This window comes from Pelecanus crispus, chromosome 9 (genome assembly GCF_030463565.1).
Source record: "Pelecanus crispus isolate bPelCri1 chromosome 9, bPelCri1.pri, whole genome shotgun sequence".
NCBI lineage: Eukaryota > Metazoa > Chordata > Aves > Pelecaniformes > Pelecanidae > Pelecanus > Pelecanus crispus.
The window spans coordinates 32,963,709-32,982,354 of record NC_134651.1 but is presented as its reverse complement, the minus strand read 5'-3'; the positions used below and the strand labels follow the sequence as shown (position 1 = coordinate 32,982,354).

General features: G+C 46.6%; 3 protein-coding genes across 4 annotated transcripts in view; 1 reads left to right on the top strand and 2 right to left on the bottom strand.

Moving 5' to 3' along the window:
- Nucleotides 1–6,045, bottom strand: part of PNPLA7 (patatin like domain 7, lysophospholipase) — a 133,550-nt gene extending 127,505 nt beyond the window's left edge. The window contains exons 1-5 of one of the 2 annotated variants that reach the window (XM_075716316.1): nt 6,013–6,045; nt 5,114–5,148; nt 2,542–2,607; nt 1,999–2,086; nt 1,282–1,364 (exon numbers count right to left, since the gene is read on the bottom strand). In XM_075716316.1, coding sequence (XP_075572431.1) covers nt 1,282–1,364; nt 1,999–2,086; nt 2,542–2,607; nt 5,114–5,146 — 270 coding nt within the window. In that variant the 5' untranslated portion in view covers nt 5,147–5,148; nt 6,013–6,045. Of the gene's footprint in view, nt 1–1,281; nt 1,365–1,998; nt 2,087–2,541; nt 2,608–5,113; nt 5,149–5,655; nt 5,675–6,012 lie in introns of those variants that run through there. The other variant, XM_075716317.1, reaches the window with a different exon arrangement.
- Nucleotides 6,046–6,380: 335 nt separating this feature from the next.
- Nucleotides 6,381–6,931, top strand: MRPL41 (mitochondrial ribosomal protein L41). Its single transcript, XM_009478289.2, has one exon. The coding sequence runs from the start codon at nt 6,381–6,383 to the stop codon at nt 6,786–6,788; it is 408 nt and encodes a 135-aa protein (XP_009476564.2). The 3' UTR covers nt 6,789–6,931.
- A 3,322-nt stretch (nt 6,932–10,253) lies between these two features.
- DPH7 (diphthamide biosynthesis 7) lies at nt 10,254–17,765 on the bottom strand. The gene is made up of 9 exons (XM_075716757.1): nt 17,628–17,765; nt 16,963–17,099; nt 16,438–16,525; nt 15,592–15,686; nt 13,808–13,974; nt 13,208–13,280; nt 12,322–12,387; nt 11,949–12,121; nt 10,254–10,892 (listed from the first exon to the last, which is right to left on the bottom strand). The coding sequence occupies exons 1-9, from the start codon at nt 17,763–17,765 to the stop codon at nt 10,276–10,278; spliced, it is 1,554 nt and encodes a 517-aa protein (XP_075572872.1). The 3' UTR covers nt 10,254–10,275.
- Nucleotides 17,766–18,646: the final 881 nt, after the last annotated feature.

The window sequence follows — 18,646 nt, the reverse complement described above, 5'->3', positions numbered from 1 at the left end:
GGACCCCTGAAGGATACCACTTGTCACCGGTCTCCATGTGGACATCGAGCCATTGACCACTACCCTCTGGATGCGACCATCCAACCAATTCCTTATCCACCAAGCAGTCCACCCATCAAATCCATATCTCCCCAATTTAGGGAGAAGGCTGTTGTGGGGGACTGTGTCGAAAGCTTTACAGAAGTCCAGATAGATGACATCTGTTGCTTTTCCCTTGTCCACTGATGCAGTCACTCCTTCATAGAAAGCCACTAGGTTGGTCAGGCAGGACTTGCCCTTGGTGAATCCGTGCTGGCTGTCTCGAATCGCCTCCCTGTCTTCCATGTGCTTGAGCATAGCTTCTAGGAGGATCTGCTCCATGATCTTCCCAGGCACAGAGGTGAGGCTGACAGGTCGGTAGTTCCCAGGGTCCTCCTTTCTTCCCTTTTTAAAAATGGGCACAACATTCCCCTTCTTCCAGTCAGCAGGGACTTCACCTGACTGCCATGACTTTTCAAATATCATGGAGAGTGGCTTGGCAACTACGTCAGCCAATTCCCTCAGGACTCTGGGGTGCATCTCATCAGTTCCCACAGACTTGTGTACATTCAGGTTCCTCAGGTGGTCTCAAACCTGATCTTCCCTTGCAGTGGGAGGGGCTTTACTCCCCTGGTCCTACCTTGCGGTCCATCAACTCAGGAGGGGAGAGGAGAGAGGTTGCCGGTGAAGACTGAGGCAAAGAAGTTGTTGAGCACCTCAGCCTTCTCCTCGTCTGTTGATACCAGGTTGCCATTCTTGTTCATTGGGGGGGGGGGGTGGGGGTGGGTGTACACTTTCTTTAACCTTCCTTTTCTGGTTGACATACCTGTAGAAGCCCTTCTTGCTATTCTTTACATCCCTTGCCAAATTCAGCTCCAGCCATGCCTTGGCCTTCGTGACCCCATCACTACACAACCAAGCACTGAATATCTTGAATATAATCCTAAACACTGACAAAGACAGATTACTATAGATATATAAAAAACCATCAACTCCATAGTGGAGTTTGATTTACTCCTACCCTCAATGTCTGCAAATATTATTGAAAAAGATAAGGTTTGGCCAGAAAGAGAAGCTATTGCTGTTCCATCAGCAATTCAGGCAGAATTCCAGGAGCTCTGAAACATCCCCATAATTCCAGTGAAATTTTATAGGTTGAAGGCCCTGGGCCAGGCTAAGTAAGTGAAGTATTTCAAAGTTTACAACACCTCCCAAACTGGATTTTAACCTTTACTTCCCTCCCACTGTGCTAGATGCATTTACCTTTCTCATGATTTTTCGCCCATAGAACATCACTTTGTCTCGTTTGCGAAATCTGTACTGAGGAACATGTGGCTGAAGTTGTTCTGAAAGAGAGAAGCATCACATCAGAAACCATCTGCAGCTCTATGCTAAGAGAAACAAAACTTGAGCACAGGCTGTCAATTTTGCTACCTCCATAACAGCTGCAGCTCCTATCTACTAAGCAGCAAGCTCTTGTGGCCAGTGTTTGGAATTTAAACCAACACAAGATATGTGATTATCCAACTCTGGTTAGCCACGCCAGACTAGGGAAGAGCTGGCTTGAGGCTCTACCTAATCACTAAAGGAGATAAAAAGGCTCTCTAAACAGATACAAGGATCAGGTAATTTTAATCTCACAAAGGAAACCTCTAATTCACCCGTTTCTCATTACTCTAACAGTGAAATCACAGCAGGGTTGAAATTATTTGCATGCCAACTGATACTAAGACTATCATACACTAGAGAAATAAAAACTTCAAGTGTCCTGCATGTGACCGTTATGAATTCTATGTTCAGACCTGGGTAAGTGAATCAACACAAGTTTTTTATCCTTTTAAAGCTGTTTTCCTGCAAGAATCACTACCTTTGCAGCAAGCAATTATTACAAATCAGCACAGAATCTACCACATATTGTTACAAAAATACTGAAGATAACCAAGAAACTTTTTAAAACACACACAGTTATTGAGTACTTACTAGATTGTTTCACTCTTCTGTAAACGACAAACACAACAACTGCTATAAGTAATAATGCGACTGCAGCTCCAATTGCAATTCCGGTCAGCTGTGAGAGGAATTTAGAGGGGAAAGAACTTAGTAACTTCTAAAGTTGAAAAATTAAGTACTTTTTGGAGGGCTGAAGAACACTTAGCTCAGAAAGATGTCTAAGTGTCAAACACATTCATAAATACTTGATTTTTAATTAAAACATCACACAAGCAAGAAGTTTAAACTACATCAATGTCTCACTCATAAGCTCACATGCAAAATATTCAGCATTTTCACAAGCTCACATGCAAAATATTCAGTATTTTTCCCCCAAAGATCTGTGAGCTGATCAACTCAATGTACATGGGATGAAATAACAGGAATTAATTCCTGCCTAACGCACAGTGACAGTGAAGAAACAAACACCCAGACTTTGACTGTGACTTCGTAGAGTTCCTAGAACTTAAAAGAAGCTACACACTATTTACGCACACACAACCTTTCATCCAGTTGATTAAAGCTATACATTACCATAGTAGTCTGTATTCTGTCTTCTACAAACTGAAGAATTCGTGTTCCACCTGCTGGTGACACAGCCTAGCACCAAAAGGAAGGTGAAATTAGTTTCCCACAACTGGCAAAAAGCCTCCATAAAAACATCTCAGTGCCTGGTCTGGCACGTACAACACAACTTGATTGTATTTTCCAACATCTTTCTTTCAACTATAGCCCACCTTGCAAACACAAGACATTCAGTGGAGAAAGGTCATTAGTGGAGTTCTACATTGGTGTCAGTTCAACACATTCCTAAGTAGTCCTAAAACAGGGTCAAACAGTGAGGTGATAACTTTTTTGATGATTCTATGTTATTCAGAGCAACAAGGATGAGAATCAGACATAAAGGATTTTATGAGGCTGAGAAAAGAAGTCATAAACCAGCAGATTAAATTCACCATAAAAAGAAAATTACGCACATGGGAGAAAGCTCCAACCAAGGTATACAGTCCTGGGACCTGGGCCGACTACTGTTATTCAGGAAAAAAATCTGGCAGTTACACTAGTCTTACAAATGCCAGACCAAAACTTACCAGAACAGGGGGGAAAAGGCAAACCACTTATTAGGAACAAGTAGGAAACAAGCTGAGTACAAGGACAGGTATGTCCCCCTGTAAGTCTTGAACCTTACAAGTACCTGAATCTTAAGTACCACATGCAGTTCTGGTCCCAGTTTTTGCCCTCAGTTCCAGATCTGGGTGACCTCTTAATTTAGCTTTGCCACCAAGAGAAAAACGAAGGGCACGCTGAGAGTCGCCAAACTAGCCTCTCTCATGAACTTCGTTCCAGTTCTACAGCGTAAGTAAAACTCCTGCCTGACAAGTCAACTCAAACGGATCCCTGTCTTAAGTTTGTCTTCTTAGGTTGCTTTAACACAGCATATTGACAATTTATCTTCCCAACATCAGCTGAACTAACTCTATCACTATTATTATCAGACTATTATTAGTGGGATTATAGTGGAAAGTCACAAGAATTTGAAAAAAAGTTGAAACTTTGTTAGCAACAAATACAACACATTCTGGTAAAACACAGTGAGTTCTTGGTATGTTTATTGTGGTCACTTAATGCATTTCCCCTTGACATGCACAGTTCTGCTACTGTCCTGGCCTGTATGATCTCAAATAACATTGAAAATAGTAGCTGCCAACTGACAGTCATGTTGGTGCTACATGAGGAGAAGAAACAAATTCATGAGCAAAAGAATTAAAAAACACATGCACACACTGAGGCCTCATGCCTTGATACAGAAAAACAGTGAGGGAAAGAAGAAATTCAGGCCTCCAAGAAAAACTGAGAGGTTCTTGAAAGGTTTCTCACAAACACCAGTGAGAACTTGGTATTTCTCCCACATACTCTGTTGGGGTATCTTTTCAAGCACTGACAATCCTTCCAGAAAAGCAGAGAAAGCAAGCAGACAGGTTGCAACCTCACAGATGCTTGAGATACGTAAGCAGTTATTGTTACATGACAGTGAGACAGGCATGAGGTCACAGCAAAGTCATCAGTTCTACAGAGCCCTCCCATCAGCCCAAGCCTGCAGGACCTCTCTTAGGAGGGCTACAGCCAGCACCAAAATTCAAGGACTTCACACGTGCCTTACACACCCTCAAACAACTCTTGGAGACAAAACACATGTGGAACAATGGAACAACCCTGAAAAGACCCTCACTCCACCAGAAAATGGAGCAATGATGTGCTAAGAGTATGTGTTAGCATAAATAGCATTAACCTGCTTTTCCCAATTATGTTGAAATTTCATTAAGAAAATGAGAATTAACAGTAATTAACAAAAATATACAGCTACATAAATAATGCTCATGCTCATCCAGAGTACCAAGCACAGAAGAAGCAGCTCTGCTGAGAGTTTAACAACTTCACATTGCAATCAAAAGCAAACAGTGAGACATACCCCATTTAGGGAGGGGTGGAAGACGCCTATCAGTGCAAAAAGCAAGGCCTTAAAATTAGGATTGCCCAAAACATCAGACTTCCTTGTAGCTCATAAGCACAGGGGTCCACATGCCTATGTTTTGACTGCAGACACTGGATCTTCACAGAACATTTTTTAACTGCGTATGAGTGGGTTATATGTATTTTTTTAGTTCTGAGAAAAACTATTTCCTGCCATGGGCCTTGCCTTTCATTACTGTGAAAAGCACCACGTACCTTGTTGGACTACGAGTTTTGTATTTATGATTAAGAACAAATGCAAGAAGAGCTAGCTGCCAGAGAATTCTGAAATTCTTCCATCTTTAGGCTAAAAACATACTGTTGAAGTAAAAGGTACTTAAATTGTATCCTTCTGCTAACAGCTTAGAATATGAAGCAGAGTGTGAACAGTTTGCAGAAAAAAAAAAAAACACACATAAAAAAATGGGACCAATCTTGAAATTTTTGGAAGGAGAGAACTCTTATCAGGAAAGGTTCTTTGAAAGTAAAAGCACTGCATGTAAAGACATTACCCAAATGTGATCAAATTAGGTACAATAGCTTGAAGCTTCTAGAAATAAGTATGTCCAAAAAATTACAGCAAAGTATACTGTACCTCAAGGCTGGTGCTGTTGCCTTCTTCATCCATGTCTGGAGGTACAGCAGGAGCAAAAATTAAAAAAAAAAAAAAAGAGATAAGACCGATAAGATGACCACACTCTCTAATTCAAAGTCTTTTTAACTCTGCAGCACAAAGCGTACCAGAACTGCTCTTCCAGTTTGGCAGAACAAGACAATTCAAGGGGAACTTTTTTTTTTTTTTTTTTTACTTCATTGCCCCTTTTTCTCTGCGCTGAGCAATCAAAACACAGCAAGTCTTCAAGGAAAAGCAGAGCTACCAGTAACGACAGCTACTGAAGTCCTTTGGGAAGCGGCACGACAGGACTTCACCCAAACGCCCAAGAACGCGGCTGCGCCTCCGCTCTCCCCTAAGGAACCCTCCCCACAGAGAGGGGCACTGACCCCCTGCACACGCCCGCAGCGGCTGCCCGCATCCCAGCGCGGCAAACAGAACGACCTCTGGCTTACATTTTCTTTCAGGAAAACGCAAACGCCGGATTTCAACTACACGTCACGTACTGACACGGGAACACTTACCGGCGCTTATTTTCCGGGGGAAAAGCCTTACTGAAACAAGCCGCGGCCCCGTCAGCGGGTCAGGACACACCCCCGGCAGCGCCGGCTCACCCCGCCTTTGCCGCCACGCCAGCAGGCCGAGCCCCCAGCCCCTGCCCGGCTCCGCTTCCCTCCTCTCGTTAAAATAAATCACGGAACGCGGACGTTAAAGAACAACCTCCCGCCCGGGCCACAGGGCACCGGCGCCTCCCGTGGAGCTGCACAAGCCTGCAAGGCCAGGCCCGGCCCGGCCCCCCGCCGCCGCCGCTCCCCACCGAGCCCCGGGCACCCCGCGGCAGGAGCGGACCGGCCAGGACCGGCCGGGCGGGGTCCCCTCACCTGCAGCTGCTGCCGCCAGCGCCACCGCGCTCGGGGCCGCCCAGGATGGGGTCAAAGGTCACGCCCGCGGGCGAAGGTCGCGGAGGGAGGACCCAACCCGCCGCCGCCGTGGGGGAGCGGCAGGCCCCGCCCACGCCTCAGGCTCCTCGCTGCTGATTGGCGAGGAAGTCCCCACCCCCGCGCCGAATGGCCCGCGTCCGTCGCAGGTAATGATAGGCGCTGCGGATTGGCTGGCGCGTTTCGGCCAATGGGAGCGGGCGGTGTTGGTACGTGCGGAGGTCGGAGCGCGGCGGGGTGAGCGAGCTCGGCGCGGTCGTCGCCGGTGCGTGAGGGGGCGCTGAGCCTTCGGGTGTCCGCAGGTGCCCGGCATGGGGCTGCTGACCGAGCTGGCCCGCGGGCTGGTGCGGGGCGCCGACCGCATGTCCCCGTTCACCAGCAAGCGAGGCCCCAGAACCTACAACAAGGGCCGAGGGGCCAAGAAGCTGGGCGTGCTCACCTCTAACAGGAAGTTCATGCTCATCAAGCAGATGGTGCCCCAGTTCGTCGTCCCCGACCTGGAGGGCTTCAAGCTCAAGCCCTACGTCTCGTACCGCGCCCCCGAGGGCTCCGAGCCGCCCATGACAGCCAAGCAGCTCTTCACCGAGGTGGTGGCTCCCCACATCGAGAAGGACGTGAAGGAAGGCACTTTTGACCCCAACAACCTGGAGAAGTATGGCTTCGAGCCGACGCAGGAGGGCAAGCTCTTCCAGCTCTTCCCTAAGAACTATGTGCGGTAGGGAGCAAGCAGCGAGGTTGCGGAGCTGCTGCGGCCCCTTCAGTGTGCTGGGAAGAGCATCGCCGTTGCGTGAGACACGACCTGCACCAGCAAATATGGGACAGTTTCTGTCACTGGCTATTAAAAGCAAATCCTTCCACTTTGCTTTTCTGCCATGTCTCATTTAAATTGCTGTGGGGACGCTGGCGGTTAATTTCCCATCCTAAGGAAAGCTTTCCTTGTGTCTTGCACCCTGTGTATACCTGTATTGTGTAAGTGTGCAGGTGTCCAGCTGTCAGACAAGAGCTGATTGACCAGGCGCTGATAATTAGCAGGAGGCAGTTTCTCTCTGGGCTGCTGAAACATCATCCCTTCCTTCTGGGAAGGAAGGAGGACAGGTCTTATCTTCTTGGGAGTCTGGAGTTCCCCAGCTGTGGAAAGCAGGCCACTGCAAGCCGAATGGTGTACCGCAGTCAGAGCATGCTGCTGTTACATGCACTATGGGGCAGTTGCAGCCAAAGAGGGAACGCTGTGATGGATCTAGCCTCAGCCCCAATGAAGTGTTCCACTAAACCAGGAGTGAGGCCTCCAACAGGCAAAACCAAGTCCATACCCTAAACTTTCTCTCTGAGGAGAGAACTGTAGCTTATACTGAATGCCACAATTATTCCAGACTTTCCCAAGCCTTAAAACTACTCTTTCTTTTAGAGTAAATCAAGATACAGTTAATAGGTCCATTTAATATCTGTTCCTTAGCAGCGCAGCTGCTTGAAGCAGCAAGGTAACTGTTTAATCTTGAAGAATTGTCATTTTTGGACATACAATCCTAAAAGAGCAGCGTCTTGCTGTTCATCAAATTGAATGGATACAAGTGACATTTACATAGACAGTTGTGTGTAACTGTTTAAAGTAGAAACTGCTAAATTCTACATGTCTTTGGAAATAACATGTTTTCTCTGACACCCTAGTGCTGGAGTCTTTGAGAAAATTATTCTTCTGTGTGACAGTTCTGTGTCTGGGGACTGTAGCCCTCCCAAGAGGTACTGGGTTTGTTTTTTTTTTCCACAAGGTTTTTCCAAATACAAAGTACTGCAAATTCAGCATTAAAGAATTAAATTGCAGTTAAAATGTTCGCTTTTGGAGAAAGGAAGTATGTTCACTGTGTTCTTGGTGAGTGAGCATTTCAGCCCATAATGAAGACTGACAGATGAGTCCTTAAACTTGTTAAAAAAACACCTATTTTCAGGGCTGGATAGGTGGGGAGGGGATGCTGCACTGGCTTCCACTTCTTAGTGCTGCAGCCCCAAATAACCGCAAATGAAGTAGTTAGCACACTTTGGCACAGACAGTTCAAGAATCACATCCATAGTTGGGGTGAGGGAAGGCGCAGTTTTTCTAATTAATTAAGCCCAACCTGCATTTTTCACTTATTTTTCAGCTCATCAGAATGGTTATACAAAAGTGGTGGTGCTCTGGGTGCTGTTCCTGCAGTGCTTGGCCCCTTCCTTCCAGAGATGTCACTTTCTCAGGCTCCACCTCACACTTTCCAGAAAGGACAACTGTTGGCAGCTGGTTGGAGGGGGGTGGAGGAGAGGTGAATGCAAGGCTGGCAAGCAGGAGATCCTGTAGCCTTTGGTGCTAATACCAGCTCGGTCTTGAACAAGTCACTTGCCTTATCTTCTGTATGTGAAGGCAGATTATAATAGGAGACTCCTCATTTCTCAGGGCAAAGCAAGGAGTAACATAATGCATAAATCAAATGCCACAATCTGGTCGCATTCTGTGACACCACCCCAGCTTCACTAACCTCAGACTGTTTCCTCTTAATCTCACATGGCAATAAAAAAAAGCATTACAACCTTTTAAGACAGAGTCATACTCAAAAGCCATGTCGCTACAGGGATACACCCTCAGTGTTCTCACTGAGGTGTGAGGAAACTGGATTGTCTACTCTGGCTCCCAAAGAGCATCCAAATCCAAACACCTTCAAAGGACCTGAGCCATCACAGGACAAGGCAGAAGACTGTGATGGACTTCACAAAATCAAAACGACCAAGGAAGATAAATCACTTATATTGATTTTATTTTAGAAACCTCCAAAAATAGGGTGTGTTTTTTTTTTTTTAACAAAAGCTCTTGTTCATAATACTAATATGAATCTTCATGTAACAGTGCTCAAGAATGTTTTCTAAAATACACATTCACCCTTGAAAAAGGAGTTTCAAAGCAGTAGAATTCTGATCTGCTGTACCTCGTTTTAGATGCAGCACTGTTACAGACAGATACCTGTTGCTGGTGTTTCTTTCCCTCCAGGCAACTAATTCTTTAGGACCCTCAAAGAGAAACTATGCAAGCTAGAAGTTAATTACCTAGTTTAAGCTGGTTTTTTGTTTCTAGGAAGATAAGAGAGAAGTGTTCCAGAAACAGCATCTTGCTGATATTTCACAGTGAAAAAAGAAAGCTAATGGAGCAACCGTGAGAAATTCTGCAGCCATTCCTGGAGGTAGTTAGGGCAATGTTGTTAAGATTTTGGTTTCTGTACTTACTTACTTTGAACTTAAAAAGATGTCAGGAAACACTGCTTGTACTTTTTGGAGGTTTTGATCTTAAAGCTGTTCACCTTTGCAAAACTGAAAGATCTTGACTTTGGACCTAAATGTATGTCTCACTGCAGAGAGCAGAAAACATGAGTTTGATAACCACCCCCCCATAGCCTCTTGGTAAGAGTGGCACTGAAACATAGCAGGGCTCGCTACACAATTTATGCTAAACCAGGCTGTGCTTAGCTTGGAGAGTGATAAAGTGAGATTGCAACCAGGTGATGAGTCTCATGTAAAATTAGGCTGTGCAGATACACCAGAATCCTTCCCAAGAAAGGCCCTGCTCAGAACAAAGCTTCCTGTCGCTGAACTGCTGTCTGTCATACTGGTCAGTCTTCTAAAAAAGAATTTCTCTCTACTAAAGATCACTATGAGCATATTGCACTGTCAGTATCTGGACTGTCTTTTAGTGTCTTCTCAAGGTACATACTAGTTTACAGATCACACAGCAAGCTACACACAGAGCTAAGCCTCTACTCATGGGCTTTTCTGAGACATTCAGGGAGACTCTGACCACATACCATGTGCTTATCTACACATAGCAGCACAGACAAGTTTGGTTTGTGATGGAAGGAGGAGAACGGGCTTAACAGATCAATCGTACAAATGCAAACCAGCCTTGAAGGGATTCAAATACAAGGTACATACAAGCAGCCTTTGGGAGGAAGGCTATCTTACTTTGAACTGGTACATTAAGGGAAAACTAAATAAACGTGTCTGTGCTTGGCCACACCCCTCAAAGCAAAGGCTTTCCTCAGTGCTGAAAATAAAACGCCAGTAATTCCATCGGTATCGGCCTTAAAGACTCACAAGCTCAACAATAAAACTGGAAAAGCCCAACAGAAATTAGCATAAGCTCAGATGTTGCTCTCGGTAGGGAGTTTTCCTACCCCTCTCCCTTGGGATTGGTCAATGCAAACTTTCAACTGTTCTTTCAGACGGAGATCTAGTACTTGGCGTCTCCGAAGGGGTCACCAGGCTCATCTCCCACTTCCAGACATGGAGGATACTGTCATAGAAAGAACAAGTTGCTATAATGCTCATTTCTTTTGGACTGTCTAGAGACCTGGTTGAATCACCGCTTCTGTCCAGACCATTGGGTCTCTTAGCTCCCGAGTCAGAACTGCTGGCTGACTCGGGATCCCCTCCTCGCTCAGGACCCTCAGCCAAATCTAAACTCCCCTTTAAATCAGAGCCCCTAACCAGGCCAGGATCCCCAGACAGCTTAGGACCCCCTTCTGCTTTGAGCGGCAAGGCAAGGCCTTCACTCTCCTCATCCAATATTACATCAAAAGTAGCTGTAGGAGACTCATAAATTATCTTCAGGTTTTGGACTTGCAAATTCAGTCTCTCATCTCCTTCCTGTGATCTTCCCACAAGCTCCTCTGAAGAGTGGTACGCAGCAGCAGTGTCCTGTGTTGCAGTCAAGGAATCCCTCGGACAGAGCCTTGACCAGTCAGCCCCATAGGCCAAGGAATTGTGCAAGACATAGGATGACAGGATGATACATTCCTCTGTGTTTTCCGCTTAAAAAAAAACCCAAAAATATGAAATGAGCAGAAATCACCTTCTGAAGTGGTTTGTTGCAGACTACTCATAAGTCATTCTAGCATTGGCCATGTCCTAGAGGAAGAGCTCTCTGGTTATTGTCTTATTCACAACGGAATTAAGCATTCTAGGAGAAATGAGGTTCTGGCTCTCCTGACAATTTTTCAGCTGCCTCTCATTAGCCTTCATTTTCCCTGGTTCAGTAAGCAGACAGGAGAAGATTTAACATGCATTAACATGCATCATTATTCAAAATACCTAAAAAGGCTCAAGACAGACAAGACAGGTCACACAGTGATCCCCACTGAGCCATAAATACAACTGGTAAGATTTCCAGACCAGGTTCTGGTTATTAATAAATTGCAGATGTGTTCTTCCCATGAGCTTTCAGCATTTGACTCTGATACTAAATGGACATCAAGTTCCTTCCTACTCTATACAGCAGAAATGTTATCCTCATGTCACAAGCTGTGGATCTGCCCAAGGCCTGGAGAAACCTAGGAAGGCAACCATTTTACCCAAGATTGTATTTGTAATGTAAATGCAAAGCTTTTAGTCGTGTAAATGCCTTCTGATTCACATGGAGAGCTTATTCATGTTATTCTAGATTAACTAGACTGCACAGCACTTCCTTTCTGAGACAATAACCAATTCACCAGCAGGCCAGTAGCTTCTGCTGACAGTAAAGCCTCACCTGACATTCAGAAGAACCTCTTTGAACCATCAAGATGAATACAAACCAGAATGGTCATGTCAACAGGTAATGCCTTTACACCGGGACAAACAGGCTTTCTTCCCACAAAAGGAAGTTATGAGAGATTTACACATGAATAATGACAGTGCCTTTGCACAACCAATCAGGCCAACAGTGAGGATAGGTCTGAGAAAGCTGGAAGTTACCTCAAGTTGGAATAAAAGTCTATGGCTATTAACAACATACAGATCTTTCCAGCAACCTCAGAGCTGGAGCTCCCCCATTAACCTGGAGGCAGGAAAGGAGAGCAGCACGCATATCTGTTCCACTGAACACTCACCCATGCTTCCACGGCAGTCAAGGATTTTGAATCCACTCTGCATGCAGGCTGCTAACAGCACAAAATCACAGGTTGGGTGCCACTTCAACCTCCAAACTCCACCTTCAACATGGGTGTCTGCCAGTGGCTGCTTCATGTTCCTGGTGTCCCACAACAGCACATGCTCATCATAGCTGGAGACATATCGCAAATAAATATGCAGACAAGCAGCACAGCTGATTCAGTGCCACAAGTACAGAAGAAAATTAGGAAAGATTGCGTGCTCCTCACCACACCAAATGTCTGAAGAGACCACACCTTGAGCAGCAGTAGCACGTTCAAAATAGCAGAGGGGGCTGGTCACACTAGTGAAGAGCAGCTAGAAGGGATTTACCTGCCAGTAGCCAGAAGATTCTCCCGGTGGGGACTGCACTGAATGCTGCACACACCCATGGAGTGTCTGCAAAAGAGCAACATACAGCAGAAGGAAGAGACAGCAATGTACGATTTGAGAAGGGATTCTTCCTTGAATTTCAAGGATTTTGGGTCCACCTAACTACATCAAAGGAGAGCAAGATGAACTCAAATTTCAGCCCAGTGAAATATACAGGCAGAGTTCCATCTACAGAGTCAGTCCAACAGCCTTTCCAGGGCAAAAATTCTACTCACATAGTCTCTCAGCACAAATCTTTTCTAGTAATAATTGTACCATAAACTGCTGTTCAGAGCCCGTAAGAATTTCAGCACAACTCCAATCCCACGAGACTTTACTCCCAACATTAATATTTCCATAGCAATAATCCCCAGTGTATTTTAACGTTACATACAAAATTCACTGGAGAGTTGTGTATATTGTTTTAATCGTATTCTAAAAGATATGTTATGCCACCAGAAAAAGGAGATTACTTCAAATAAGTGAACAGTGGAGAATAAAATGTTTTTCTAAAAAACGTTCCGTGATAACCAAATTTAACACACAGAGAAATTCCCAAAATAAAAGTGTAAACCAGGATCCTTGTTTTAGAAAGAAGCAACCACCATCTTCACGTGGAATTGAGCTGTTTGTTTATTATATTGAAGGACACAGAGAAGAAAGTTTCAACCTGAAATTGTCCTGATGAAAAAAAAAAAATCTAATAGATGTCTCCATTTCCCAAGGGAGGCAGAAACAGGACTCCACTGTCACTGCACGTCTCCAAATTGCTTGGGAAGGGACACGGTAGCACCGTATGTTCATACACGATAGCTTTAGGGTCCAGCTGCAGACACGGCTTGCTTACCTCCTGCTGGTGAAGACAGGAGTCTCTGAACTGCACCTGGTGTCCCAGCCCTTTAGCAGGCTGTCATCTCCTCCTGCACAAAGAGAAAAAATTGTCACCCTGAACACCATCCAAATGACCAGTGCAGGGCGCCGAGGCAATGCAGTTAACACCGAGCTGATGCTTTTCAGCCCTAGGATCTCATAGCATTTAATGGACGTACCAGACATCATTTGAGGCTCACAGTACTCATCAGCACAGAAGAGGCATGCATTAACAATACCCTCACTTTGCTAAGCAAAAAAATTTAGAAGAAAAAAAGACTGGACTCCAGAAGCTCTCTGCTCTCTTTTGCACACCACAGGAGACTAACATCTTTTTTGCCAATAGCCAGCCAAAGTACAGTTTAAAAAGCACAGCTTCTGCTAATTAACTCCAACCACTTCCCACAATCAAGAAGCCTTTCACCCCTAGCAGAGGCCCCAACTCTTTAACTCTTACAAGTGGTGTGATGCAAGCAGCATACCCAACCCTGGAAAGTAAAATCCCAAGGAATACACATCCCTAAACAAGGTGCCACCTCCCCAACACCCCCAAATGAGATTCCCAGCCCTTACAGACCTGAATAGACAATATCAGTGTCCCAGTAATTAAAAGCAGCAATCCAGGCCTCAAATTTGTGAGCTTCCCACTGGTTCAGGACATGTACAGAAGGAGCAGATTCATCTATGGAGAAAAGATTCAGCTTCCCTTCTGAATCACTGCTGATCACTCTCAAAGGACATCCACTACAGTGGAATACAGAGAAAACATTAGAAATTACTGAAACTCGTGTCCTAAGAAGGTGTTAGAGTAAAAAATAGCAGCCAAAGTATAGACAGATAACATAATGCTATATATATTTGATTCAACTAAACATTGATAGAAATTGGTAGTACAGTGGAAGGAATGCACGCATTTATACAGTTCTTCTTAGCTTCAGCCCATCCCATTGTAAAATCATCTACATCAATGATCCCCATTCCCTGATGTGAGGGAAAGAAAACCAGCCTTGGGTCTTTCTTTCTCCTAGATGCATAACTTGACTTCGCAAATGCTTGATATTACATCAATTAAAAAATTCCATGTGAAGAGGGATTTTTTTTTTTCCTTCAAGTCAGACTGACAAGGACCTGTCAGAGTCTCTTCTGTCTTCTGGAGTATGAAGAAATGTTTTATTTCCCTGCTGTCACAGGCATCTGAGGCACTGGCTGATTCTGACCTTTCCTGCTCTCTTCCTGTGGCACAGCACAGTGGTAGTTTCTGGACACAATGTACTTGGGGCACTGGCAAAAGTTTTGCAGCTCACAGTGCACAGATTTTCTGACATTCCCTGACATGAGTGTGGCTACCTGCAGCTGTAGGTACTGATTTCGTGACTCAGGACTTCTTTCCAGTTCTACACCATATGTTAGTTACTAAACTGTACTGTATCTCCCAAATTTCCACACAAGAAAAATAGGGTCACCCCCTTCCTACAGAGACGGGAAGGCTGCACATTTGGCTTCTAGAAGGGGTTATTTGTCTCTCAAGTGACAACAGTGACAGGTTTTAAAGGGACTTTTCATCATGGCAACAATCATTTCTCCTGAAGGGCAGAGACAAGGGGAAGAAGGAATGTAAGGAAGAAGAAAGAAGAACTGGAAATTCTACTTATTCCTTAAACAGCATGCACAGAAACAGCTTTAATTAGCAAAAGCTACTAAATATTTGCCCTACAGCATTAAGCACACGACTGCCTGATCCCCTCAGTTTCCAGCCTCACACCAGAGGCACCACTCTCTGTTTTGCACTTAACTTACCCTACCTCTTTCAAGGTACAGATAATTCATGTTATTTCATGCAGTGATGCCATTTCTGAAATCAAATGTATGAGCATTTGAGAGAGGAAGGAGCCTCCAAACCAATTCTCTCCCATTCCTCACTAACCCATGTTTAAACTTCCTACATATGCTATTATTAGCAGTTATTAAGCAGAACTTCACACTAAAATTTCAGCCATTCTAAGAGCAGAGTTTGAATCAGTGGATCCATCTGCATCCCATTCTGGTCTTTCCTTTTAGCAAAGGCAACAGACAACTTGTCCCTGGCTCACCTGCCACCATTCACCATAGCACAACCTCACATCTGTTGGTGGTTTAGTCCCTGTTACAGTGGCCACGTTATGTGTTCTTGTTCCTTTGTTACCTTTGATCTGGAAATAGTAACTTCTAGAGAAGGTGCAGGGAGACAGCTGGGACCAAGAAAGTCTTAAGCCACTTCACAAAAAGCCACCAAAAATTCATTCATCAAAGTCCTCAACTTATGCCTGAAGACTGTCACACACACAATGACCTCCAATACCAGCCTTTGTCTCCCATCCTCACCATTGCTCTCGTCCTGTGGACCAGTCTAAAGACAAGGCCAGACACTGTGCACCGAGATCGACCCTGAAGCGTGGCTCCAACATGCAGCTCTTCTTCTACTGGAAAGAAAAGGAATGAGTTAAGAGTGGGAAGACAGCAGGTATGTAACAACACTTGTACTGCTTACTCCTACAGCAGGTGTCTTCCAGAGACTGACGAGCATATTAGGGTCCCACACTAAAGAAGAGATGAAATGTCCCATAGCAACGTACAATTGCTTAGTACTAGCTGAAGGGCAAACATGCATACGCAGGATCCCCACCCTTCTGCTACCTATCTCCCACCAAACCACCCTTCAACTTTGCTTCCTCTCAGTGAGTGATGAAGTGCAGAAGTGATGACCTGACTGTTGAATTCCCTTATAGACTGGCTTCCGCTTTCTTTGCTCTGTGGGAATGTCTCTCTTGATTACTCCTTTCTCTCACCAACTGAAAGAAACCCCTCTCTGAAATTCTTCCCTGTTTTTAACAACTTTGTATCTTCTGCTGTGTCTACCAGTTAGTCCATACTTATACTCAGGTGACAATTTCCAAGGTTTGCTTCTGCTCCCCTCATGCCTCTCATCTCCCACACTCTGCAGGTGGGTAGAGCCCAGCCAGTCTCTCTGGTGCCATGAACAAATTTGTGGGATTTATGAGAAACATTATCAGAAGACAAAAGAAGTGTTTAAAAAGCTAAGCATACTGAGGAAGTCATGGAAACCATAAAGCTTTCCTACATGTCTCTGAACACTGCTAATAAATCCAGAGATGTATTAAATCTGGGTTAAACACAGCTTCAACAGCAGCAGGTGTTACAACCACCTACCTCACTTCCAGTCAGGTGGCAAAACTCCACGGCGCCAGTCGAGTTTGCAATACCAACCATGGGATGTTCTGCAACGGGAACATGGCACCTAAAAGATCCAAGTTAAACAAGTCTTGAATGTCCATCTTTCTTGTATGCAAGCAGGAAAGCAAAGTCATAACTTTTATTCCAAGATGCACAAGGAGAAGGTACTTGACCAAAAAAACTTCATAAAGAAAATCTAAGGCTCCTCAAGTTCCCATAAACCTGCATGGAGGAGATTATATAGTAATATATAGTAGGTTTCCCCTCTATATAAACAAAAGAGGTCCACAATCACTGACCAGCTGTTCATAAATAAGCAGAAGAGCGTAACAGAAATGAGCGCAGCCTTTGCTCACTGGAGCAAACTGGAGAATACTTCCCTCCAAGAAGTCAGGAACAGTTTAGTTAGTAAATGTTGCTGCCATACCAACAGCCAAAGCAGGACCACAGAAGAGCAGACCACACTGCTGTGAGCTCCAAGCCTTGAGGGGCCAGCATTACCATTTGATGTCCAGGATGGCGGCAGTGTCAATCCTCTGGATTTCGGTCAGCGGGATGTAAGGCTGATCCTCGTTGTAGTGATACAGGTAGAGGCGCCCAGTCCGGTCACAGGCCCCATTACTTCCTCGGGAGTCAGTCTGCACCAAAAATTGGAAAAAGACTAGCCTTAGTAGTGATTCTACCTCTCCCAGACCTCTCCCCACCCAAGATCTTGCCAGGAGCAGCCGGCAGGAGCAGGGCAGAGGGCTCCCACTTTTCAAGTCCCTCCTTTGAAGGGACTAAAGCCGCCACAGCTCTCTCAGAGCCAGCCAGGCTCACCGGCAGGGCCCACTCAGCCCCACACACTGCGGCCACCTCAAGCCACCCCAGCTGGGACAAAGCACGGCCCCACAGCGCCGGGACTGCCAGGAGCAGGGCCAGGCGCGGTGCCGAGGCGGCCGGGGGGGCGGCGGAGGCGCCGCCGAGGCACCCGGCTGAGGTGGTCCGCGAAGGGCGGGAAACCACCCCGGGTCCGGCTGAGGTAGCTGAGGCGGCCGGGAGGACCCCCGGGCCCGGCTGAGGTGGCCCGCGAAGGGCGGGAAACACCCGCCGACCCCGGCCTCGGTGGCTGAGGCGGCCGGGGGGTGGAAGCGAGTCCCGGTGCGGTGCCGGGCGGGCGGGCTCACCGCGGCGGGCGGGCGGAGGTGGTAGGTGCCGCAGGCCAGGATGCTGTGCCAGCCCTCCACCGGGCACCATTCCACCGCGTCCGCGCTGAACTCCGTGTCCACCACCTGCAGCGTCCGCGTCCGGCACGGCGCCGCCATCTCAGGGCGGGCTCATGCTGCGCGGGACGGCGGCGGGACGGCTCCGGGCACGCCGCGCCGCCGCGCAGCGGAACCGCCGCCCGTCTGCTTCCCGGTCAGGGGCGGCGCGGGGCGGGCCCGGCTGGGCCCACCGGCGGCTCCGCGGGCGGTGCTGCCCCCGCCCGGGCCGCCGAGCCCGGCCCCCCGCCCAGCCTGGAGGAGAAGCCCTGTGGCCCAAGCCGGGCTTGTTGGCACAGGCAGCTCGGGGACTTGCCGAGCTTCATCCTTACCCGCCCTCGGATGAGGCTTTTTTCCCTGAACTCGCCCAAGCTCCCTCCAAACAGGAAATACAGGTGGGTGCAGTCTTCTAGCACCCACCGCATCCTGCGGGAAAGGGTCTGCAGCTCAAACGCGCGTTAGGTGAAGGACTGCTGCTCCGTTTTAACCCAGGAGCTGCTAGTTAGGAAGTCAGCAGTAGTAGTCCCTTGGCAGCCTCCCTCTGCTACTCTTTAAGACCTTCCTCATATCCCCGTCGCTCATCTCTCTTCCACAGCAGAGACTTGGTCGACATAGCTGTGCCTTCGCAGAAGCTGTTCCAGACTGTGGACGGATCCTGTTCCCTGCCCTGAACCTTTCCGAGGCAGAGAGAGAACTGCACGCCCAGGATGCGGCACACAACCAATTTACTCCGTGGTGCTCCCCCGTCCTTTCCTTGAGCCTGGTTTACTGCAGCTGTTCCCCAAGCAGAAATTTCTGCTGTGTGGTGTTTCACAACCCAAAGGTCTCATTGCTAAGTGAAAACAGTCAGCTAAGGGCTCGTCTTTTGATACTTTCCCATAAGCAACACTGCATTTATTGATCCTGAATTTCATCTATCAATCTGTATCACAAGAACCTTCTGC

Excerpts from the sequence above, each read along its gene's own strand:
- DPH7 (XM_075716757.1), bottom strand. The coding sequence starts at position 17,765 with ATGGCGGCGCCGTGCCGGACGCGGACGCTGCAGGTGGTGGACACGGAG. Across the intron at positions 16,526-16,962 it reads GCCATCCTGGACATCAAATG|GTGCCATGTTCCCGTTGCAG; the intron begins GTAATGCTGGCC and ends TGGATCTTTTAG. Across the intron at positions 13,281-13,807 it reads CACTGATATTGTCTATTCAG|GAGGAGATGACAGCCTGCTA; the intron begins GTCTGTAAGGGC and ends CTCTTTGTGCAG.
- MRPL41 (XM_009478289.2), top strand. The coding sequence starts at position 6,381 with ATGGGGCTGCTGACCGAGCTGGCCCGCGGGCTGGTGCGGGGCGCCGAC.